This window comes from Oreochromis aureus, linkage group 1 (genome assembly GCF_013358895.1).
Source record: "Oreochromis aureus strain Israel breed Guangdong linkage group 1, ZZ_aureus, whole genome shotgun sequence".
NCBI lineage: Eukaryota > Metazoa > Chordata > Actinopteri > Cichliformes > Cichlidae > Oreochromis > Oreochromis aureus.
Window position 1 is genome coordinate 2509265 of NC_052942.1, and position 27172 is coordinate 2536436.

A 27172-nucleotide genomic window follows, 5' to 3' on the forward strand; every position below is an offset into this window, starting at 1 on the left:
CTTAACATAAACAAATATAAATCAAAAATGAAATTGCTTGAAGAATCCATCCAAGTAAAAATTACCTGAAAAAACCTGAAAAAAGGAATTTACTCATCTAAATAAAAGTGCTTATGAGACTCAACCAAAATGTCAAACATTCTCATATCAGAGATTTTCCATGTTTAGTGTTTTCTCAGTGGTTATTTTTCAATTTCCAGATTTTTGTGCAGGAATACAAGCTGATTGACATGGTCAGCTCTCAGGACACTTCTCTGTGCATTTACTATGTCTCCTGCAGAGGAGAACACTCTCTCTGCAGAGACACTTGTTCCAGGAATGCATAGGAAACTCCTTGCTACTTTGGATAGCTGAGGGTATTCCTGTTCATGGTCCTTCCACCAACTGAGAGGATTTCCTGTGAGAGGCAAAGGGGTCTCATCTCTATACCTCTTGATCTCAGCTGCAGCAACATCATGTTCTGATTTTGGTGCAGTATTGTCACTAGTAGAGGTAAACATAGCTCCGAGCAAGTCCACCAATCCACATGAGGTCCTCTGTCTCTTCAGGGGTGGCCGAGGGATGGAGTCAAAGCTGTCTTTGATATGTGGGTGATGAGCCTCCTCTGTGGCATTCTCCTCCTCCACCTGTTTGTCAGTCTCCTTATTCTTTTGCTGCTGAAAAACATTAAATTCAAATAGTATTAATGTCAGAAAGTCAAAATTCAAATCCAAGATTCACCGTTTTTCACTAATATTTGATGACAAATGTCATCAATATGCATTTTTTTTTTTTTTTGCTTTTTACTTGATTCACTTGCTTATAACTTCAGTTGAATTTTTCCAAATAAATTCATTTATTTACTTACATTTTTTTCCTTCTTTATCACAGTCACCACAGTGTCCAACAGTCTGGAATAGGTCTCACTGGTCTCTGCTTCAGACAGGAAGGGCAGGTCCTTAAACCGAGGATCAACTGTTGATGCCATCCATAGTGTCTCCCTCTCATTTACATATCTCTTTCCCAGATGCTATGGCAGTCTTAATGTCCCTTACTGTCGGTGTATCATCAACACTTTCTTGTGCACCAATCACAAGCTTGGCATGAAGAGGAGCAATGATGGACAGGGTTGGCATACTCTCCTCTGACATCACCAGGGTGGCGTCCTTCATAGGCTTGAGCGCCCTGACAACTTCTTCTGCACATGTGATGTCAGACTCACTTAATGTGAAAATTTCTTTTTCACTCTTCCTAACTTCTGCAGAAAGCAGAGCTGCACAGATGGCTGGTTGCTGTTCTAAAAATCGTTCTATCATATCATAGGAGCTGTTCCATCTTGTAATTATGTCCGTGATCAATCTGTGAGCTGGTAGCTGAAGGAGGCACTGTTTCTGCTTCAACTGGTTGCTGGCTGAGGTGCTGCGCCTGAAAAAGGCTGTTACACGTCAGATCCTCCCGAGAAGTCGCACCACGGATTGTATTTTCAGTGCTTTCTGTGAGGCGAGATTCAGACTGTGTGCAAAACATTGTATGTGCGTCATGCCTGCAAGTCTAGCTGCGAGAGCCATGTTTGGTGCATTATCGGTAACAACAACAAGGTCCTTTGCGTTCAATCCCCATTCAGCCACAGCGTCAGTTAGTAACGCTGCAATGTGCTCACCTGTGTGACTGTCATGCATGGCTCGGGTTTGTAGTACATGAGACTGAAGGTTCTACTGGTCCGTTATGTGATGTGCTGTAACAGTTACGTACGATTCAGTGGCTCTTGAAGTCCAAGCGTCGCATGTCAAAGCAACTGTCTCTGCCGAGCTGAGGGAGTCCAGCACTGTCGCTTTGACTTCTTGGTACAACTTTGGCAGAGCGATGTCCGTGATGTGTTGTCGGGAAGGAACGGTGTAACGGGGCGCCAGCGTTTTAATCATATTACGAAATTCTTTATTCTCCACAACACTCAGAGGGCGCATGTCTTTGCAAATAAAAACAAGTACTGACTGCGTTATTTTTGTTGCACGAGTTGAAGTTGCTGGTAGTTTCGAAAAGTTAACTTCTTCAATTGTCCGTTGAGCGGGGTCACCTCGTTGTGTTTTAAAATTAGCATTTGATGCTACGTTGCTATGGTGTCTAGGCACGTGTGTTCGTAAATTTGTTGTGTTACCGGAATATTTGACTCTGGCGGTGCAGATTTTACAGACTGCATAGCTCTTGTCATAGTCTTTACTGCCTTCTTTTGTCCTAAATCCAAAATAAGTCCACACATCAGCTTTGAAAGCTGTGGGGGCCGGCTGTATCCCCTCCTCTTCAGTCATCAGTTAGCTAGCACAATTGGCCACACATCCACTGTTCTACTTCGTTGGTTTTGGCAAACTAGAAGCTTCTACAGTTATCGCGAGACCTCGTTTTTACGTCATAGTAAAGGCGGTAAAAACTGCAAACCAGTGGCCGGAGTTTGAATTCCAACATACAAAAGAAATAAACAGTAAATGCATGTAATTTTTCAATTTAAAAAAAACGATAACACTGATTTTGAATATCGATTCAGTGTCATTGCACGAAAAGTCACGATATTTCGTTGTATCGATATTTTTATTTTTATAGTTTTTAGTCTTGAAGACTTGTTTAGGTTTATGTCTCATCAGATTTTAATGTATAACTGATGATGTCAAAATTTGGTCTCCCAAAGGTAGAAGACCACAGCGCACAGCTATACTGTCAAAGTCTGTGTGAGTGTGAGATTGGCATGCACTATTATTGATTCATTTATGCTGTCCTGAGGCGTTTCTGTCCTCCATCTTTCTGATCATGCTCCACCTGTGCTTCCTGTACAACACTCTCCATTAAAATCAGTGCGACGCCAGTGTAAATGCCAGGACTGACATGTGGGTGCTAGGCGGGACGACGGTGAGTCTTGTGTAAGGTGTTGCTATAAATGTCAGGCCGCTCATATCACCAGAAACCATGCATTAGTGGTAGATATACACACTATAGCATCTTTGCATGAAGTGCATGTTAGTTCATGACAAAGACAGAGTCCACTAAGGGCTATGAGGTAGATATGGGAAAAGGTTGAGGGTAAAAAAACAGGTGAAAGGACTGAATTACCTGTTCTCAGCAGAATGAATGACAGAACAGTAATGGACGATTCTGAAGGTTATGCTGATCCTAAAGTTGTCCTTTACATCTCAAATTTATTTTGCAACCATGACTTAAAAGGCTTACATCACTTTTTTAATCTTATTTTTATCTTTTTAATGGTTTAAATTATTCCAACTTATTGCAAACGTCTATTTTCTTGCTTTTAAAATATCTAATAAAATATCTAATAATGTCTAATAAAAATATTATTATATTTTCAATAATTACATTTGCACAGTTTTCCTGAGGGAACGCAGGATCTCATTCTCAATTACATAGGCTGAAAAGTATGCTACACTCTCCACAGATCACCAGTCCAACACAGGACCGCCACAAAGACAGACGACCACGTCACATCTATGGTCAATGTAGATTATCCAAACTTGTTGGGGTGCAGTGGGTAGGAATGTGGCAGCTAGTCAGTTAGCCCAGAGGTACCAGAACCGACCTTCTAAAAGCACGACAATGAAAATGCACAGTAATTTAGCAGTATACTTCTAGAGTTTAAAAAATTATTATTACTAAATTACTAAACATGGAATAACTTTAATGTGTGATTTAAAAGGTTTCTTCTCATTAGTTAGTGACTGACATGTCACTGGCCAATAACCACGCAGTTTCACAGTCAGATCCACCATCCAAACACAAAGATGACAGTGATGGAACGGTTCATCTTCAAAATGATATTTCAGAAACCAGCAGCAACATCCATCTTATATACTGTGTATGGCACAAACTTCAGGGGGACATCTGGTTTATTAAAAATGTGATTAACAGTTTGACTGCTAAATTCTTATTTATTATTTATTAGATTGTTTTGCTTCATTTTTAGCATTATTATATTAGAGATTATTTTCAGACTGCTCTGCGTCTCTGCCTTTGACTATTTGTTCATCCACTGCTTATCCAACTTCGCTGGACCCTATCCCAGCTGGGTGAGCAAACAAATTCCCATCCAGGTCTAAATCCAATTTACAATCTCCAACCTAACCTAAGATCCAAGTCTTTGGACTTTGGGATGAAACCCTTGGAAGAACAGGAAGAACATGAGCTCAAACAGGAAGGCCTGCCCAGCCACAAAGTTTCAACTGGAAGCCATTTTTTTTTCTGCGAGGCGACAGTGCTAACCGTTGTACCACCACGCCACCATTTGATTGGCTAGTGAATTAGTCTCTGAAAGGGTGAAAGTGGAGCACCTGGAGGAGACCAGTGCAAGCACAGAAACTACTCAGTCCCTAAGCTATTCAGCTGCTTATCAAACATTTTGTACTCACCAAACATATAAAGTTAACTATATTGTCGGCCTCTGTAGTAGTATGGCACCGTCACTGTCCTCTAGAGCTGGATGATTTTCACTAGTCCAGAAGCCGACTAACAGACACCATCCCCATAAGGGAAACAGGTTGAGTACTAGACAACCTTTGTATAATTCACACAGCCTTAAAATACGCCGCTATCTCTGTAGAACTACTGCTGCCAGTAACCTCGCCCTTTTCTCTCATATTGGTGGTTTAGTAAAGCCAGTGGAAATTCTTTCAACTTTATCAGTCATGGATAAAAATCTGAGATGACAAAAAGAAAACAAAATGTATTTATATGGAAATGATTTGGGTGATCCGGCGTCTAACGACGAACAAGGGAAATGTAAATGTGTCTTGTACGGTGAACAAAAGAGACGTTCGTGTGCAAAACCTTGACAGAATAAATCCAATGCTTCGCTAAGTTTGGAGCAAAGGAAAGGAGAGAAACAAAAAAAGGGAACCTGCAGCACATCTGAAAATGTCAAGCAAAATGGGACAAAATGTCAACGGAAGCAGGAGGAGCGGCGCCTCAGTGATGCTTTCAACATGCACCTCCTTGAAATCCCATCTGGGTTTGGTTTTTAAACTATATTTTTAGGTGGCTGGTTAGATTTCGTTGTGTGAGAACGCAACGGCTATAACTTGAGCCAATAGCTGCCTGTTGCCATGACAACAGGGCCTCGGCTTCTTCTGAAATAAAGCCGAGGCGCGAAAGATTAGAGAAAGCTGCTGGGGCAACCCCCAGACAGACAGAAGAGGGAATGGCTGGCAGCGAACACAACCATGTCAGCAGGCGGGAGGAAAGCAGAGCTCGGATACGAGCGCAGGAATCGTTTCAGCCGAGTGGCTCAGAGAAGCATCTGCACCTTCGGCTATGCTTTTAGCTTTTAGACAAAATAAGTGAGCACGGAGGTTTTATTGTGCACAAAACAGAAACACTGCGGGTACCAGGAATCTGTCTCACTGCCAAGTTTTCCTTTGGTTTCCTGGAGCCATAAAAAGGTTTACTAAAGACTTAAAAGCTTTTGACTTTAAAAAAGTAAAAAGGCATTGCTTAATCACGTCATTTCTAAAGCAGTTTGTCACCGTACTCGCTTTACTAATTTTTTTTTTTTTGCCTTGAAAGATCGCCCAGGTAACTGTCATTAACAATATAAACTGTTCATATGTGTACAGATACACAGAAACGGCTTCTTTCAGTAGCCCATGTAAGTATGAACTCTAAGCCAACAAAGCAGGTGAAAAACAACAGCAAAAGCACTTCAAAGAAAAATGTTTCCACCAATGTTCCCTCTAATCTTTCACGTGTCTGAGCGAACACACAAACACCCTGAGCGGCCACTTGGACCACTGTGAGCGACATCAGACGTGTGCACTGTGGTCACGCCAGCATCTAATCCATCCAAGTTACATGGTTTATTAAAATAATCAAATTACAGCATTTACATTTATGTTAGACTACTTTTAATTAACTGCTTTAGCCCACTTACAATGAAAATGTAAAAACTCCTGTTCATGACCTGTGTAGTATGTTAACACTATTGGAAGTAAAAATAACTTGAACTCCAATTTTGAAAACACAACTTTCTTTTTTTTCTTTTTTTTCATAAAGCTCTGACTTGTATTATGAGTCTGTGGTCTGGGAGAGAGTCTGTAACTCTCTGTCTGCAAAATACAGCATATAATGACCAATGTTGGGCAATTAATTATATAGTTACTTCTTCAAAAAAGTAACTGAGTTTTGCAAACAAAGTTTTTTGCAGCTGTTTACCTAAAAATGCAGCCAAGGCGTTTTTTTAAATAAACATTTCAAACTATTTACAGAACAATCAGCTGTTCTGCATCAAATCTGATGCCACACAAATTATTTGTGCCACTCCAAAAACTCATTTCTGTCCACTATGAGATAAAGGAGAACAACAGCCTGATACCTGCAGGCCTGACAACAGGAGATGTATCACTGCTGTAACACCTGTAACATTCAGCAGCCGCCTCATTGTTCTGACACACACAACAAAACTATTGACTACACTACACACTAACTACACACTAACTACACACTAACTACACAAGATTTGCGCTAAACCTCTCAAATCTCTCACATCTCAGAACACCGCCGTCACTCCTAAAACTTCCCCCCTTCCTAAACAACTGTTGCCATATCATTTTTTGATTGGTCGACATGGTACATTTTTCGACCAATAGGAAAGGGCGGGGGTTTTTTGGTTTTGTTTTTGCTCACAGGTGGAGAGTGCTTTCCTTATAAAACGCCGTTTTTACCGTTTTTTCCCGCAGTAAATATAAACAACGATAGTATTCAGGAAGAAAACCAAACATTGCAGATATTTTTATCATAACTCTGGTTTTATGTGGCCTATCAACACAATTTAAAAACTGGTATAAAGTCCACACTTTTTCCGTCAGTTGTTCCGTCTGTCCTGCTCACATCTCCAATGGTTGGACACGTTGTCATTAACGTGGCTTCACTGCACATCAGCCAGGCCGCTTTGCTAGCTAAAACACCGGTGTCGGCACATAAGGACGCTGTCATAGCCTGTCAGCGACGTTGATTGGCTGCGTATATACGAATGTGAATCGCATTATTGGCTGGACTATAGGATAAGGTGGCATCGTTCTAATCCCACACAGGAGCAGCCAGTCACTCACTGACTAACACTGCAAAACAGAATTGTTAAAGTTTTAATTTTAATTTCAATTCAGGTTAGATTTTTTTTTGTGCGCAACGCAGATTTTCTGTGCGCAGAGAGCGTGCCAGCAGTGCGCAATTGCGCACGTGCGCAGCTTAGAGGGAACATTGGTGGTGACAGTGATTTTCCTGTTGAAATGAGCTTCTTGATCTCTGCTTTGTTACTTGTTGAAAATGAAGCTTTGTTTGCTTGGTTGGCGTACACTCAGCTTCAGCACCACCCTGGGTCTGGGGGTGTCTCACACGTTGTTTTCATCATTGCTTGTGTGCATCAGAGGTTATGTTGCTTTCACAGCTGCTTGCAGAGCTTCATTATTGTTTCTGGACTGTGTAGCTGCTAATCTATTCAAGAAACAAATCAGAAGCAATGGTCACTAGGGCTGCACGATTTTGCATAAAATGAGAATCACGATTTTTTTGCTTAGAATTGAGATCACGATTCTCTCACGATTTTCTTTTCCAATATAAATATTTATTGCACTTATTAACTGCACATCAACTTCGTAACAGTTGAGACTGAACATAAAAACAATAAATAAACATAAAAACAATAAATGCCTCACATTTTGCAATGAGCCATCGAAGAGTTACGAAAAAAATGAGGTTCGTTGTAGAGTCCTCCAGGGAACGCTAGCATGTCAGTTTTTTGTAGTTCTGAGCCAGAACAAAGATCATATTTAATAATATCACAGTTCGGGGTTTGAAATGCTCGTCTCGTTTGACCATTCTTTACCACTAAAGATGAAACTCAGATGTACGCAGTTATTAGTGAATTTTTAATTTTTATTTAATTAATGTAATTTTTTTGGCTAAATGAATAAAAGAACAGGGAATAGAAAAGGGAATAACAGAGTTTCCTCCTCTGCAGTGTAGCCTCTGCTTTGCATCTATGTTGCTGCATCTTAATAACAAAGACCACACCACTGCTTCTTGGCTATTGTGAACATTTGTTTCCAACTTAAGTGTTTGTGCTTCTTATATGCCATAATTTCATTGTATCTCCAGACCTCACATCAATTTGGTGATCATCAGGTTTAATTATGAATGATTAATGCCACAAAAATAAGACTCAGGTTGGAATAAATTGGACACCTGCTTAAGAACACCTCAGCGGAGATATGCAGTCTAAGGCTACGTTCACACTGCAGGTCTTAATGCTCAATTCCGATTTTTTGATCAAATCTGATTTTTTTGTCTGCTTGTTCACACTACAAATAAAATGCGACAGCAAACGCGCTCTAATGTGAACCCTCAAAGCGGCCCGCATTCGCAAAAGAAGACTTCACACACAACTCGCTCTGTTTAGACCCAGACCAAACAATATTGTTTGACTGATGGCCCTTAATATAAAGACTTCGGACTTTACGTTTCCCAATTTTTGCTTTAAGTTATTTTGTTATTTACATAATAATGTAAATAACCTAATAATGATCCTTTTTGCTGTTTTAGAGGAGCGGTGCTTCAAAGGATAATCTGCAGATTTCTGTCAGAATCTGCAGATTATACAGTACAAATAAAATGTTCACGTTTCTCCAACGTTGTCTTCCCAACAGTTTCACTGACATCTACACTGGATGGCCAGGAAGCGTTCGCGATGTCTTCTCGGGCGCTTCTCTGACGCTGATAATTGGCGCCTGTCTTGTGTCAGTGACGTAAAAGACGGATTTAATGCGACTTGACCGTTCACACAGCAGTCGCTTTCTAAAACATCGGATACGTATCGGATTCAGTACCACATACGAAAGTGACCCAGATCGGATTTGAAAATATCGGATTTGTGCCGTTCACACTGTCATACCAAGATCGGATACGGGTCGCATAGGGTCAAAAAAATCGGATTTGATGCGCTTTCGCCTGCAGTGTGAACGTAGCCTAAGAAATGAGACTCTTCAACTTCCTCCTTGTCAAATGGAGGCAGCTGAGCAAATGATGGAACAGGAGGCAGCAACCAATCAACAACAATCTTGCTGATCTGGCTCTTCACAATCTTAAAGCTGACTTTAGAATTACCTTGGAAACAAGATAACACTCTCCTGCACCATCAGTGTTAACAACTAATTAGCTGCCGACATTAACTGAGGAGAGAGGTGGTCAAAATACTCCTCGCCGACTCTGCTTGTTACGATAAAAGGACAGTTGTCAGCAGAAAGACTGCAGCAGCAAATGGTCTGGTCAAACGACCTCCACAAACACATGAAAACACACACAATCATATCACTGCTAACTACTGAGGATGTGAAGGAGACGACACAGACTTTTGAGTTTGGACTCTGCGTAGGTGTTTTGTTGTGCCTGTCTCATCAGAAACGTCTTTTCATGACAGTAATCCAGTCTAAAAAACTGCTAATTATACACTTTAAAACCTTCTGCCACTCAAACTGTACTGACTGACATGACAGAGAATATAATAGGAAAGAAACTGGAAGAGACTAATCTGCTCAGAGTTTCGGTCCAATTAGAAAACGTGACAGTAAAATGTGAGTAAAATGAAAGTCTTTGTTTGGTGGGTGTGGTTCAAGCTGAACAAATTATTTATTAGGCGATAAAAAAAAGGGTCTTAACTGGTCTCACTTGAACAGGTAAAACTGCCATCCAACATTTTCATATTAGCAAGTCTGAAAAGGGACTTTGTTCAATGAAAAAAATTTCAAAAAAGTTATACACCACCACTTTTTATTAATTTATATTCCCCCAGCAGATATTGACAGTTTACCATATGTCTAATAAAATCAATCAATCAATCAATCAATCAAACCCCTCCTACTATTCTCAAAAAAAGCTAGCTAGCTGAACCTACTAAACAGTGAGATATTTACATACAAAATTGTTGGGTTATTTCACTGATTAATGATATGCACACAATAAAGTTCACTCATGCTTGCGCCACGACCTGCTACACTGTTTGCAGCTCGTGGCTGCTGCTCCAATAGCTGTTTTATTCAGTGATGCTAGCAAAAACTCCAAGAATTAACCGGTTAATTGATTAATGAAAAGAAAATTAATCAGTAAATATAACTGGCACAATAAACAACAACGCTGTTAGCCACAACTCTAGCTGTAACACGGACTGATGAATAACACAAAGATCGAGATTACATCAATGTGACTTTTTCCATAAGTTTTAACCTGATAAGAGTAGGGCTTGAAAATGATTTAGCACTAGGGGTGGGCGGTATAAACGGTATACGGTAGAAACGATATAATTTTGGCCAGCGGTAGAGATTTTGACTATACCGCTCTACCGCGATAGCGCATGTTGATGGTGTCATCAAGTTGTGCCTGTTTTGGTCGAAAGCATCGCAGCGGCTGCGAACAACATCATCTGCAAATTATGCCGGGCTACAGTAATAGCAAAGAGACGAAGCACTTTTGGAATATGGGGAAAGCCAAAAACTGCGTTTCCTCCACTTCCCTACCATTGATTCATTAATGCTGAATTCCCTAACAGCTGCTCTATTCCCATGTTGTTGCAGTATATTAATGACTAACCTCGTATTGTGGATGGATTATCTCAGTTGATCACGTAGCACATCATTATATACCAGCTAGCCCAACTTCAGTAACCCTACAAACGCCACTGCTGTTTAGTTTTCTGTCTTTATTTATGTTGGAAGCGATAGCAGAGCTGTACGTTTGATTTTTTTCAGAAATCTCTCAGTCAGAACATGCTATATCATGCTTAGGTAACTAGCGAAACTAGCGAGCTAACTTCCGCTAACTTCCTGCTAACTTCTAACTCCGTTAAATGCTATAAATTCTATTTTCATGGATGCCTGGATGTTAAACTTATTTGTCACACCTGGTAAAGCAGCAACGCTGATCGTTTTATTAAAGATGAAAGAATTTAGACAGTTTTTAACTCTCAGTGATGTCGCAGTGATCGTGTGACTTTGGGACCTGAGGTGGACGGAGTTTAGGACCCAGATTACTCCGCAAGGCTCCTGACTATGGCAGCCGTAATGCTCCGACAATCCATCAAGCAGTGCAGCTTCCTAGCTTACCAAAGTCGTACTAAAACATTTTTGACAGATTTTGGAGCGCCGTGTACCACATAAAATCGGTTCGAGGTCAGTAAGCACAACCAGAATTCATACATAAGGCACACTGTCAATTTTTGAGAAAATTAAAGGATTTTAAGTGCGCCTTATAGTGTGTAAAATACGTTATACAGAAGAAAAGAATATATCGCCCCTTTTAACTCTATGCTATCCGGTCTTTAAGTCTGACGTCATTAGCTGTTTCTGGGTCCAAACTCTGCTTCAGGTCCCAAAGTCAAACGAACACTGCGGCATCACTGAGAGTTACAAACTGTCTAAATTCTTTCATCTTTAATAAAATGATCAGCGTTGCTGCTTTACCAGGTGTAACAATTAAGTTTAACATCCAGGCATCCATGAAAACAGAATTTATTCAATTTAACGGAGTTAGAAGTTAGCAGGAAGTTAGCTCGCTAGTTTCCACCTAAACATGATATAGCATGTTCTGACTGAGTGATTTCTGAAACATTCAAACGTACAGCTCTGCTATCACTTCCAACATAAATGAAGACAGGAAACTAAACAGCAGTGACGTTTGTAGGGTTACTGAAGTTGGGCTAGCTGGTATATAATGATGTGCTACGTGATCGCTACCGACACAGCTATGTTAGCATAACATAAACACAGTGAAGCTGGAGGATGAACGCTAACTTTTTTCCACTCGATAAAAGTTAACGTGAGGGTTCCTGATGGTTAGGGACAAATGCAATCGCATGGCAGGATGCTGTAAACGGACCAAACTTCAGTCAGGAGAACAACTGAGATAATCCATCCACAATACCAGGTTAGTCATTAATATTATACTGCTGTAGTTACATCGTAAGGGTTTAAAAACGGAGCTTTAAACAGTGATGATAAAAACTGAGAGCAGTGAGAGTGATTACTGACTGTTGACTGACTGCCTTAAAACATGTTAAAAGCACAACAGCCTTAATAAACACAGTAGTTTTCACCCGGAAGCAGGGTTCATACGTCACCACTTAAAGACCGGATAACCTTCCACCTCGGTATAAATAAAAATAATCATAAATATAAGGACTAAGAAATGTCAGCAGGAAACTGATTGCTCAAAATACCGAAAGGGGCATGATGTGACAAACAAAACAAAAACAAAAAGACTGACGAGGGAAAAAAAGTCCCAACGCTTTATGTTTTTCCTATCAGCTGAGAAACTCCAGGACATGACCGCATAGTTATTAACATGTGACCACACACAAGCATAAATGTGGGCAACGACGTCTGACACTTACACAGGTGCAAAATCTCCTCATAGAAGTAAAGTACTAAATTCACCTTCATTGTACGGAGAGGCGACGGAGAAGGTACATGAGAAACTGAGGTTTTTATATTTAAAATGTAGAGAGAAATGCACTGTACCTGCGTTATGTTCTGGTCTAGTTCCTGCTCCTGTGGGTGTCTAAAATGAATCTTTGCCAATAGCAGCTTTGAAAAAAAGTAGTTATAGAATTCTAAGGACCTGAACATTTCCTGCTATGTTGTAAGAAAAATAATAACCGCAAAATAATCTGGAAAACATGCAATGCTAAATATTATTCACATAAAAAAACAACAACAGTGCATCCAACTCCTAACTCCTGTACATGGGACAATGCACTCATGACAGACAAGACACAGCCAATGATTTTGCTATTCTTTCCAAATCCCACTGAAATGACAGACAACAGCTGATGAACTAGAACCCCAACTGAACCACATGAGCCGGGGATGACTGCATACACAGAGGGTAAAATTGGTCTTACCTTCATAAGAACTGACTCACTGAGCTTTTCTCTGTTGACAATCTTTATGGCAACTTTCTGGTTTGTGACACAGTGGACACCCAGCTTCACCAGACCTGAAACACAAAAATGTAAATAAATTTCACGTCAGTCGTCATTTCTTCATATTCTGAGTCACACTCGGAATATGCAAACTCATAATAAAAACATTTTAACAGAGGTTTTCATGGCAGGACGAAGTTTCACCATAGCTAACCATCATAGAAAGAAAACTCTGAACAATGAAGACGATGACCTGTGAGCAAGCACTTGATGGCAGTAAGATGGAAGAACTCCCTTTGAAGCAGGAACAGACCAGCATCAGGAAGGGGTTTCTATAAACCGCTGTGGGTGGAAATAAGGTTGGAGGTGGTTGTGTCACACAAGTTTTGTTAGATAATTTAGTCCGTAACTTTCTGAAGCAGATGTACTCGAGGTGCCCTTTCCTAAGTTTAGTTCTGAACGTCTTACCTTAATTTATCTGTTTTTGGAGAATAAAAAAAAAGAGTCACAAAGAGTATAAAACAAATAATTTATTTTGATGTATTTCAGAAAAAAAGATGAAAGAAAACCACAAATCCTGATAGAGGATTTTTTAAAATAGTTTAAAAGGAACGATTTCTAATACTACACACCGATCCCAAAACACAAACCACACGGCTGCATAGCACATTATATACAAATATATACATTTAAAAAAATAATGCATAGAATCAGACATATCTGTTTCTTTTACCAGAGTATAAGGTACAGATAAGCCCACTTCATAATCATAATCAATTTCTTCAATATTTTGAGTTTTAGGATTTTACCTTTCATTTATGTTCTTGTTCTAGTTCTGTAGTACTGCTGGTAGTTTATTAGAGCACTGGTTCTGTTGCCTAACACAGCGGTTCCCAACCCCCGGGCCATGGACCGGTAGTGGTCCGTGAGTCGTTTGAGGCTTGGGTGTGAAATTTATGGTTTTCAGGGTTTTTATCGTTTACTCTGTTTCCCTGGGTCTTTCCCATGTTGTAGTTGTGTGTCTTATTTTGAAAGAAATATTTGCATGTTACCATAGCAACCAGAGAGCATTAAGGGGCAGAGAGGAGGATGTTACTCTCAATGTTGTTGGCGCATTTCAGGAGGACGCTGCCAATACAATTACACAGGGAATTCGCGTTTATTATTATATTTACAAAATCCCACAGTTTTGGTCTCGGTCGTATCGTTTTATTTTGTTGTATTTATCCGCGACACCTTAAAGGCCGGTCCCTGAAAATACTGTCTGACATTAAACCGGTCTGTGGCGAAAAAAAGGTTGGGGTCCGCTGGCTTAGAGCATTGGTTCTGTTGCGTAACACATTCATTGAAATAGGATCTGGAAGGAATCTCTTTTATCCAAATAACTACTACTGCAATTGGTTACAAGTTAAAAGAAATATGTGATAATTAAAAAAGCACTAAGACCCAGTAGCAGACTAAAAGTGAAGTTAACGATTGTAGTTTGCACATGTATAGCTGGCTTTACTACAAGCCAATATAAACTCAGCTATGTTAACCACATGGATACAAATGTCACCGGCTTCCATTGTGCATCTCCCAGGTTTCCTTATCACTGTGTACTTCTGAGAGCTGCCCTGATGTTATTCCACCATTCCAACAGAAATGTCAACACATACTACCTTTATCTTATTACAGTCACAATGACTCCATTCATCTTTATCAAAGCTCTGACACCAGGGGACTATATTTTACTTTGTGCTGAAGGTCTTCAGACAGCAGTGGAAATGCCACTGTGCATATGCGCCTCTTCATTACGTGGCGCTGCATATATATTTCACAGGAGATGAGTGTGTCGCTATTTGAAAGGTGATTTCCCTGCGGTGGTTTCACAAGGAAGCGAGCGGAGCCGTGAGCAGCGGGGGTCTCTGGACCAATATGGCAGCCTGGGGGCTCTTTTATGTCACCAGTTAGAACTGAAATGGCTTCCTGCGTGACATTCGCCGAGTCTTATTGATCTTCCTGTCAGAGAGGCTCGGGCACGCCTACAACTGCTTGCCATAATTCAGGACTAAGAAAGCCCTATAAAGGTTGCTCTGTATGAACACATTCAACCCAACAAGTTATGATAGGTGCTGTAGAGGAGAGTACTCTGTGAGAGCGGAGCAGAAAATAGCAAACTAGGAAGCAGAGATACTGTACCTAGAGCTTAAATGCTTTGAATCAGCTATTGTGTGCTTTCAGAAAATTATCATTTGTATTTTTAACCTGAGCATCAAGCAATTATTGTTCCTCTTGCACAGCATCTTAAAGGGCTCATGACTGGTGCTGAACTCAGAGGAAAGAACCACCAACTTTGGTCTTTTTGGTAGAGATGTGTGATATGACCAAAATCTCATGTCCCGATATCAGACATTTATCGTCCCGACAACGATATATATCACAAAAATGTTAGATTTTCTGTAAATTCTGTGAATCTCGAGCAACTCGACTTGCGTGAAGTGTTTGCAGCTGGGCGTTGCGTTCCTGGAGTCGAATGTTTTGATCGATGCATGAAACTATATATTTTTAGACATAAGTTGCTGCGGGGAAAAGTCTGTTCTAACGTTTGAGTCTAATGTTTATTTGAAGCACCTGACGGCTCTTTTTTGCTTCTCATCCGTAAACTCTCTCCACACTCTGTCACATGATTCTTGCGTAGGTGGTAGCAGAGGTTTACCGTGTTTGAGTCTGAGCTGGGGTCCGGTTTCCTGCATAATTTGCGTCGTACAGTTTTCTGGTCTGTGTCAGACTTTTCATAACCAACCCATGTCCATGCTACAGAGGGAGCCCCTCGTTTAGAAATAAGGTCCTCGATTTGTTTTGACTGGTCCTTCTGTTTGTCATCATTTCAGTTTATTTTGAAAAATCTCAACAGGATCTTCAGCTTTATGGTGAAAGGTTCATGTGGAAAATAAATAAGCGAACGGCGGAGCCACACGCTGGGTTTACCGGCGATGTTGCTAATGACAATGCGTAAAAATCGTCGCTTGTCCATCCATAGTGTGGTTATTTTAAATATAAGAGAAAGAGAGAACTTTAAGAAATTCTACAGTGACCATCAAAACGATGAAAAAATAAACAGTTTATTTTGCGACACCACGAAACAAACGATAGCTTAATATGAAACGATAGACGTTTTCATATCGTCATCAGATATATATGATTATATCGAACAGCCCAACTTTTTGGTACAGTGAAAACAAAGAGAAACATCCAAAGTAAAAGTCAGGAGAAATTCCCAACAAATAGTCCTAAAAAATAAAAGAAGATGAAGAAACCAAACAAACACAAAAACTCCACCAGGAAAAACAAGCAAGTCACAGGTTTAGCATAACTGTAGTCGTAGTAACCAGTGACAACTGCACATGACCAAGCAGGGATCATAACTACGACTCTTTGCATTCTGTGGAAAACTACACCTTTACTGCTTTTGTAGAAATTAAGAGGTTAAGTAGCATCCAGGTGCTGTGAATCAATTACACTTGATTACCTGATCATCAGCCAGTATGTCCACTAAGTTCTAGAAGTTAGTTGGTTTGGAGAATTCACCACAACCAGTACAGTGAATGTCCCAGCAACTTCACCTTAAGGTCAGACAAATGGTAAAAAAGCCAAGACCTACATGTCAAACTCTAACATTCATAACTAACCTCCAGACTTTGTTATCATACAATTAGACAAGGCCGAGCAAGCATGGCTGGTTTAAGTTAGATATCTTCTTTTTCTCTAAAAAGAACAAAGTAGCACATTTCAGGTCTGCCAAGCTACATCTGAATAAACCACAAGACGTCTGGAACAATGTCTTTTGGACAGACAAGACCGCATGATGTCTGGTCATAACATACAGCTTTAACATACAGCAGGGCACATTGAGGTAACTGAGTCAAAGGTGATTCTAAACGCTACACCTGAATTGAAGAAGATGTACTTTTTTTTTTTTTTACCTTGACTGTATGGAGCAAACCATCTCCTGCACTGTAAAGTCAAGCACAGCAGTGCTATATGAGAATGTCCCACAGGTTGTGGATCATCTTCTGTTTTGGAGGGTTACCTTATAATGTAGGCATTTTTCTTACACTGCTAGTGAACTGGTTTTGTTCCACAAGCTAAAAGAAAGTGAATGCATAAATGCATATGTTGAACAGGAGCAAGGAATGTGCTGCCTATGAAAGGAACCTGTGATCCACAAAATGCATTATTCCAAATTCATACCAGACTACAATTCCAAAAATTCCAACATTAAACTCCTATACATATAATGGTGACGTAAATGTCCATATATCTCTTAATTCCCAAAGGCACATTTAAAGAAACTGTATTGAACTGAAATTGTATCTTCATAATATTTAATATTAATTTTGTCACTTATTGATTATCGTACCTGTTATTAATCTCTGTCTCTCTTCCACAGCATGTCTTTATCCTGTCTTCCTTCTCTCACCCCAACCGCTCGCAGCAGATGGCCCCGCCCCTCCCTGAGCCTGGTTCTGCTGGAGGTTTGTTCCTGTTAAAAGGGAGTTTTTCCTTCCCACTGTCGCCAAAGTGCTTGCTCACAGGGGGTCATATGATTGTTGGGTTTCTCTCTGTATGTATTATTGTAGGGTCTACCTTACAATATAAAGTGCCTTGAGGCGACTGTTGTTTTGATTTGGCGCTGTATAAATGAAACTAAACTGAACTGCTTATTGTCATTTTGCCGCTAGTTCTGCTGCTGAACTTCTCTCTGATCACATCACTTATTAGAAAACCTTTCCGTGTATATGGCACATAAATCTAAGAAGTCTACCCAATGAAATGAGGTTTCTCACTGACAAGTTGTAGTGCAGTAATGTTTCAGCCCCTGCACCTCTATGAAAGGTATTTAAAGTGTATGTTATAGCTACATGGGCCCAATGAGGGTGATAAAGATGACTCATTTCCACTAAAAACACAGCTGTGTCCCGATAGTCTTCTTCACAGTTTTTCCTCGGTCTTATAATTACTCCTCTGACACTGTAATGTGACTTTCTGTCTCAACAGAAAGCTATACGTTTTTAATTCCATACAGTATGAAAACAGTAAAAGCACTTTATGTTGAACCGTTTTCACTGTTTCTCTGTTCTTACAATCATAAAAAAACAAAACAAAAAAACTCCCAACTAGGCTCTTATGTAAAAACTGACATTTCCATGTTTCAAAACAACCGCAGTTTCTCTCGTTGCTGTATAATTCAGCAAGGAAGCGTCCGTAAAAGCTTGTACCTTTGCCGTTTGACACAACCCCATCCATGTGCACACACTGGTCTTTTTTGGTTATTTATGAAGGAAAGTTGAGCTTAGATGCTGGCACTTTACCCACCAGCCGAGGGACCCTTTATGAAGTGTTATTCCTTTGGTAACAGTTCCATTTAATTGTGCTTAGATATTGAAGAATATTCCTTAAACTTTGCAATGAATGTGTGAGAACGAGACATTTTCATGGCTTACACGGCACGTTTAATGGAGCTTTGGCAAATCTCGTACATTAGAACATTTTAAGATGACATTTTTACAAAACGCATTTAGACGCTCTGAGTCAGACAGTCCTCGTCAGTCATCTAAAGTACTCTATTAAATGTAATATTCTATCTATTAAAGGCTTTTCTTAACAGGGAGAACATTTTGCATGCACTTAATGAAAGACTAAGACATTTTTCAGCTTTTTCTATTGTTTTGCAAAAATATAAGCATAATTTTAGCAGATGCTGCTGGTTTCTGTAGGATTTTATGTAATATGTGCATTATGTTACAAAGAGTTTCCTGCAAAGGAACCAGAAACCAGAAGATAAAAAATGTAAAATTATTTAAATCAGAACAGCATAAATAACACTACATTATGTTTTCAAGGTTAAATGATTTGGTAAACGGTGCTTGCTGGAAGGGGAAAAGTGCACAGCAGCTACAGTGGAAGCTTATCACCTTGTGAGAGATGGGTCTGTGAGGCTGAGTGTGACGTGAAGTGTAGCGCTGCGATGTAAATATAAAGGACATTACAGGAGAGGAACATCATCAGCTAGTGTCGTACAATAAAATACAGTTTTCTCCTTTGCAACATCCACATGCACAAACATCAGAGACAACGACGAAAAGATGTGCGGGAGCTGAAGCTTTCACAAGCTGTTTATGATTACGTTTTAAATAGTGCTGTCAGCGTTCATCTCGTTAAACTGACGTTAACGCCATAACCGCATTAACGCAGCAAATCTCCGTTAACGAGTTACCGTGGATCACGTGCGTGGGGCTGGATGGCGTTCACCGTCCAGCCCCACGCACGGGGCGGCCACTGTTTTGCTTATTGCATTTGAATATCACTTCAGGTGCCCAGTCAAGTCACGTTGGATAAATCGACATTAGCTTACAGCTTTTTATTTTTATTTTGAAAATTCACCGTCCATTATAGTCCAACAACAAACATGGAAGGATATGAAGTTTTAAAAATGACTGGCTTATATTACTTTTAACTCTAATTAAAGACATATGGATTTACATGTTCATTTAGTTTAGAATATATCTGATAGGTTTCCATAGTGCACTGTTAGCTCAAAATAATTATCCATCCCATTATCTTAACCACAGTTCAGGGGCTGGAGCCTATCCCAGCTGTCACGGGGCGTGAGACAGGATACACCCTGGACAGGTCACCATCACAGGGCCAACACTGAGACGCAGACAGCCATTTACACCAACACACTTAAACTGAATTAGGATCACCAGTAACTCACCAGCATGCATCTCCTGGGAGTACCCGGGACAACCCAAGCAGATACAGGGGGAATATGTAAAATCCTACAGAAAGAATCTATCCTGCTGGTAGATTCAGATGTGTGAATAACTGTCCCAAATTACATTTCTTCAAAATGAAGAGGTAATTAAGTCTTAACCTCAATCAGAGTTTTCCTTGAACACCTTTAAAACACAAACACTGACCGCTGCTGCTCCACGTGCAGTTTGAACTCATTGAGTAAGCACACACAACGGAACAGCAGATTACAAATTTACTGTATTCTTAAGAAAAGTGCTTTAAACTTACATGAACTCTGCAGAATGAATTATTGTGTGACTAGCTGAAGCCACAACTGACTCAGTTTCATTGATTTCTCTCCCCTCGATCAGTTTGGTCCTCTGTGCTGAATCAGATCAATAATGTCCAGGACTTGTGAACTCTGCAGACTGAGCTCCTGCCAGAGGGGACGTGCCCGCTAGTCTTAAACTCCTTTCTCATCAAACCTTCCGTGTTTTCTCTCTGTGCTTTGGAGTTGAAAGCACAAATTGCTTTCAAAATCCCAATTAAGGTTCTTTAATGAATAGGTTTTAGGAGGCACTGAGACCCCCCCTACACACACATAATAAATCAGGCAGTGGAATCCAAAAAGTCAAAGACTACATAGCCCATGCATGTGGTTTTCAACGGCCACTTCACCTCCGATAGAGCACTTCTGGCATCTAATACATTTGAGATAAATAATGCAGGTCTGGGTTAGTTTCAGACTGAGATGTGTTCTGAATATTCAGAACAAGGCTGATTTCAAGGCTCTGACTGGAGTCATCTCCATAGCAACTCCTAATAAGACTCATGGGAATTGCAGTACTTAATGGTTTTGAGCAACTGAAAAATTAACATTTCTTACAAATGAAGCTGGAATATTTATAAATGGCATCTGTTAAATAACCCTCGGGTATGATTTACTCCTACAGGACTGATGTTATTGTTAGCTCTCCACATTAAAGCATTTAGAGGCCTAGGTCGATTAAAAACCCTAAAGAGAGTTTTTCCCTCCTCGTTTGAGGCTGTTGGACATTAAGCAGTGATTTTTGTTCGCTTGTAGTCTAATTGGAAACCAACACATCAGCTGATAATTATGCTGAAGTACTGACCACAGGCGCAACAGTTCTACGAGCAGATTGAATGAATTAACACAGCCAGCTGGAAGCAAAGAGAAGACAGCATTAATGGCAAAATAAACAGTGAATGAATAAAAGCACTCCAGCTTTGAAGTTAAATAAATGCTCAAGATAACGGCTGGAAATTCACTTTAATGAACTTCTGTGTCATTTCCACCATCTATTTTCTAAATTATGTATATAAGATATAAACCTCGCTAATCTTGACAGTTATTAGACCAAAACAGCTGTTATTTTTTAACCCATTATACATTTCAAAACAGTCACATTTAAACTGAAACAGATCATGTCATTTGTCGGTAGTGAAATAAAGTAACCAAAGGGCCGAGGCTCAGCCTGGGTTCAGCCTTTGCATTTAAAGATTCTCCCACCTATTCACTGGCACAGCTGAGAAACGAGTTTTATCCTGCTTATGTCGTATGCATTGAGTCTGCAGTGGACCTGTAAAGCAGCTAAAGCCTGTGTCACACAGGTCTAGTGAATGCTTGATGAATGGCTGCTGAAGGTGGAATCAGTTGCAAATAGGGTGCAAAAATGTGAACAGTAACGACCAGAGATGGGCAGTAACGCGTTACTGTAATCCGATTACTTTTTTCAAGTAATGAGTAAAGTAAGGAATTGCTATTGAAAAAAAACGTAATTAGATTACTGTTATCTCCAAAAGTTGAATCTGTTCATCTGGACGTAGCGTTTTGTGGGAGAAACGTTTCGTCACTCATCCAAGTGACTTCTTCAGTCTGAAGAGGTCTGAAGAAGTCACTTGGATGAGTGACGAAACGTTTCTCCCACAAAACGCTACGTCCAGATGAACATACTCAACTTTTGGAGATTTACTTTCCTGGATGATTGAGAATGCATCAAGACGATAGATTACTGTTACTTTCCCTTAAGCATGCTGCGTTACTGCGTTACTAAACCGTGATTTTGTTTGTGAGAGTGTCTCATGACAATGACGTTGAGGTTTAAATGTTTAACAAATTTCTTCTTGCATATAATTTAACTTTGGTTGATGCAATTTGCATAAAGTTAAAAGAGTAAAACTAATAAAACAAATATTTCATTTGATTCAGTTTTATATGATGATTATGGAGAAAAAATAGAACTGGGCTGACAGGTCTATGGCTTTATTACGTATTGAGATTATTTTTAAAAAGTAATAAAGTAACTAATTACTTTTGAAAATAAGTAATCAGTAAAGTAACGGGATTACTTTCTTGGAGAAGCAATCAGTAATTACTTAATACTATTTTCCAGTAACTTGACCAACACTGGTAACGACACAGGTGGTCTACCTTGGGCAACTCTCATTGGTCAGCAATGAAAATATCTTGCAAAGTCAAAAGACGCACAAAATAAACAGAAACAGCTGAACACACACACCAGTATTTTTCTAACCTCTAATCTTCTTTGTCTTTGTTTGATTCCCCTGGTATTCTACTATTGTGACAACTCCACTTACCTATAATTAATTCAATTTATACAGCGCCAAATCACAACAACAGTCGCCTCAAGGTGCTTTATATTGTAAAGTAGATCCTACAATAATACATGCAGAGAAAAACCCAACAATCATATGACCCCCTATGAGAAGCACTTTGGCGACAGTGGGAAGGAAAAACTCCCTTTTAACAGGAAGAAACCTCCGGCAGAACCAGGCTCAGGGAGGGGCGGGGCCATCTGCTGTGATTGGTTGGGGAGAGAGAAGGAGGTATGGTGAACTGGAGGGCACATGGATGCATATGATGGCATAATTTACGATTATTGGCCTTATGTAGGTCTTAAGTGCACTGACTGATACAATTCCAGTATTTAAAAAAACCTGTCTTTTTGCAGTCTTTTAGCCTGGGTTCAAATTCAGCGATGTGATGTTGGCACTGGCAAATTTTCACCCCAAAAAAACAACCAAAACAAAAACTTTTTTGGGAGACATCCTTTTCATTCCCAAATGAAGTTCACTGGAAAAACCTGTCTTACTCGGAGTGAGGCTCCTTCACTCATACCTCCACGCTGTATGTAAACATACAGATCCAAGAATATGGATCTGTATGTTTCTGGCTACAGGCATGACTTGTACTTCCTTTCTTTCTACCTCCATATGTCATTTGAAACTTTTGTAATACAAATATCCACCATTGTAACAGGATATATCTAAAAAAGAGTTATAAGTGATAACTGAACTGAAAAAAGTGTAAAACTATTTTCTTTTTTGGTTCAGATACATTTTTTCTACCAAGCAGCTCTCAGAACCAGGACCTACAGGCCACAGCCGGCCACCCACACATACTTCAAACTATGAAGTAACTACCAAGTAAAGCCAGAAGTTAACAGTCTGATACTCATCACACTTCAGGCAGCAATTTCACAAGGAGTGTGATTTAGACGCTGGCCCACTACGTATAGTTTTGATCTGTGAAACTCAAAAGGCCTCCAAATCTTACCTTTAGAAGAGCCGACCACATGATAACGACACTCAGACCAAAACAGACAAGCAAGCACCAAGTGAAGAGGATCCACGGATCCTGGAGTTTCTAAAAGTAAATGTATTCTTGGATATCGGTAAGGTTAGATTGCTGGACTGGTGTTGATTGGACATAAAGCTCTATTGGCTGAATATGCACCCATGAGCTCATTGTGGGAGTGCTGCATACTGTTAAAATGTCACAGCCCCTTTTTGACGTTGGTGATGACAGTGGCAGTGACAAATGCAGCAGTGTTCCACAGAATCAAATATTTTAAAACACAGAGAACATAAAAGATTCATGTAGCCACCACAGTGTCACCCACTGGTTTCTAAAGTCCTGCTTTGAACCCTGAGGTTGAGCATTTTCATTGTTGCTATCTTGGTGTCGTGAAAGCAACTGTGACGGGTGATGGGTACCTCAGACTGAATTTGGATGCCTATTGACCAAAAACCTGCAACCAATACATTGTTAACCAGTGAGCCCTTCTTTCTGACATTCAAAATGAATATAATTTACAAAATGGACTTAAAGTTCATTTAGTGTGTCTCCAAACTAGGAATTCTCTTTTTGCAGCCAAACTATCCCCCCAGTGGACATTAAAGAGATTTTTTTCAGACTTTTTCAGGGTGATCTCTCCATGCACACATTTCCCATGGCACACATAGACACAAGTCTTTGAGCCTCACATTGTGAGTTGAAGCTGATGTCGTGTTCTTTTTTGGTAACATCTGCTTCCAGGCACTCCTTAGCAACTTCTCTGTCATGTATGTATGACAGCAAGCTGAATGGCAGCTTGCACCAGCTCCGAAGTTGGTGTCCGTACCACATGAAGCCCTACTAAATCCTCACCGACTCCAGCTTCCTTTACATTCAACATTAACATTTTTCATGCCAAGCTGCAGCACCCAATGCAAACGTGAAGCACAACAGCTTTGTGACACACAACACCAATCAGAGCCTGGCTGATGTATTGAGAGAGATCAAGAGAAAACTTTAAAATGGGAACTGTCAGTGGGGGGTGGGGGACAATGGGGCAAAGAGAAAATGAGGGGAAAACGCTTGTCATTTAGCAGCAGACCTGCATGTGTGGGACTCAGCAGGACTCTGATGGAGTTTCCTGACTGTCTGGGAGCCATCTGTATCCGTCCGACCAGATTGATGAGCACACTGCTTCTCATTTTTGAGTCAGATCTGCCAACCACTAAAACCGAGTTCTGGCCTATTTACATCTTATTACAGAGATCGAGAACATCCTTTTCCCTCATACACCCAAACAGAATAAACACAAGAGTCGATACGCATTCATTTCCCTGCCTTCATATCAACACGAGCACATATTGATTGATTCTCACGTCACCCCTGTAATTGCCCACCTTGCGGTCAATCATTTTGATGCAATCCCCTTTTGTTCCAACCAATCGTCTGAGTCAAATTCCCCCGCTGCTCTGTAACATTGATCGACTCCAGCTTCAGGTTTACCAAAAAGGCTGAGTGGCCATCGTAGTAACCAGGCCTGGAGGAAATGCTCGATGTCATGGGTGCCAACTGAGCCTAATGAGATCATATATACAGAAATGGACTTGCACATTGATTTCATACCATGAATGAAGCCTTGGCCATAGTTTGCTCACTCCTGGCTCCAGATCAGTACAGAAAAAATACTGAATTTCCGTAGATCAGGTTTGGTGGGATAGCTGTGGTTTTGGGCTTTAGTTGATATTTGCAGCAACTGAATAAAAAACTGCGGCGTTCCTGAGAAACAGAAGATCTAGTCAGACACATTTCAAGCCAGGCATTTTTTAAAGCAAAGTTCTATTTGTTGCCTGGATTTCAGGTTTGTAATGTCACATTTAACACGCGCATAGAAAAAGAAAACACTCATCTGTAACTGTAACATCAGGATTGCATTCATTTTACACAAAAACAGGGAAAAAGCAGAAACAAAACCCGCTCAGCACTCGAGCTGACTTCGATCGGGTTAAGTTGATCTAATATTAATGTGTTTACTTAAGATGTCCTGATTGTTAATGGACAAAAAATGTCGCCAACATAACTGACATAAATCTTTTGGTTTCTTAGTCCAATCAACAGAAAACCTAACATAAAATATTTAGTTGTGTTTTGTTTACGATGAAACAAATCCGACTGAAAGAACGCGAGGACACCAATGAGAACCAAATGGGTCCAAAGATATTTACGGTGATTTTCAAACTAAAACCTAAACAAATGGAGACAAAAGCAGTGCAGACAGCAGCCTGATCGTCCACCAATGAATGCGTTTCATTTTTCCCTCTGCTTTGGCTGGATTAATCTCTTCATCTGTGTCAAAATAATACACACCAGGTGATAACAGCTGATGGAAAGGTCATCCTGAATCATTGCAGTTATATATCGACAAAGCAGAGCGGGGACATGCAGCAATACAGCATGCTTCTGTCAGCCTTCATTAGGATGTAAACGTATCAACTCTAACAGCCGAGCCAAAGACACCAGGCAACAGCTGATAGCTCAGACATCCAATCACCTCTCGACTGTTTGACAATTAAAGAAAATAAGACAAACAGGCATCATAGTTACAGCATATCTATGTCAAGGTTAGCCTCCCCTCCTTCATCATTTCCCTGGTGCTCCCCTGTTGATATGAATTTACTCAATATCCTCTTCCTCCACATTCTCACAAAAACAACTCCCCTTTCTCCATTAATGAGGTAATTAATAAAACCAGCTCCTCCTTTCCCCCCATCTTTTCTTATGGAGTGAGAGGGGGAGGAGAAGAAAATAAGAGGAAAGCAGGTCAGGCCTCAAGAGAGGGAAGCAAAGACAGAAAGCATGAAAGCTTTTGTGCAGCGGTGAAACTAAAACACAGGTCGACATCAGTGACGAACAAGATCCATATCAGTATGTTTGGGTAATGTATGCAAATTTGTACGCAAGTATGATAATCTGCAGCCGGAGGTGGCACAAATCCCAAACCTACTGTAAAACAACATGAAGAAATACTGCAATAAAATTAACTGAAATATTTTACATTAAGGAAGTGCTGCAGAAAGTCCTGTGTTGTTTTTTTACTGAGCCTAGGAATAATCTCGCTGATGTCATAATGATGTCAAAAGGGTTATCTCTACTATCTCTACTATCTCTACTTAGACTTTTAATAGGACCCTGGTGCAAACTGAGGATGTGCAGTTTAGCAGATTAGCAGATGTGTCATTTAATGGGTAGGAAGGAGAACAGGAAAGATTGTAGTAGCTGCATTATAATGAATGGCCCAGAATATGTTGTGCATTCATTTCTTTCTTAGAACAAACAAAGACTTTGGGAGAAGAGAATAAGAAAACCTTGTAGAGTGTAGGAAAGGGTTAAGGTATAAAGTGTTAAAGTAGGCAGTAAGGAAAGATATGTGGCATGTGTCCTAAACTGCTAAAACCAAATGTATACAAATGGTTAGTTAACATCAACTTAACAAGTTAACATTTGTGTAGCTTATATTTACAGTTGCTCAGCATTATGTCTTCAAGCTCATGATTCAACCATCCGTCTCCATCTGGATGCAGGGTGAGATACTGCCCGAGTGTGATCAGTCGATTAAAAACCATGAGCCTCAGCTCTATGGGCTGCAAAGGAGAAGCTGAACATGACGGAATTACAGTAAATTACAGTGAAGAGTGCGCTTTAATGGCCCGCTGTGGATGAGTTAGCTTCCCGCAGCGAGGGCTATTAGCAAGTGGAGGTCAACACCGAGAGCCACACACACACACACACACACCACACGCGCACACACACACACCACACGCACACGCACACACACCACACGCACACGCACACACACACAC

At 40.2% G+C, this 27172-nt stretch overlaps 1 protein-coding gene across 4 annotated transcripts in view; it reads right to left on the reverse strand.

Moving 5' to 3' along the window:
* Window positions 1–27172, reverse strand: part of LOC116329712 (serine/threonine-protein kinase BRSK2) — a 152060-nt gene that overhangs the window by 67053 nt on the left and 57835 nt on the right. For all 4 annotated transcript variants that reach the window (XM_039619175.1, XM_039619267.1, XM_039619220.1 and 1 more), the window contains exon 2: window positions 12917–13011. In XM_039619175.1, coding sequence (XP_039475109.1) covers window positions 12917–13011 — 95 coding nt within the window. The remainder of the gene's footprint in view (window positions 1–12916; window positions 13012–27172) is intronic.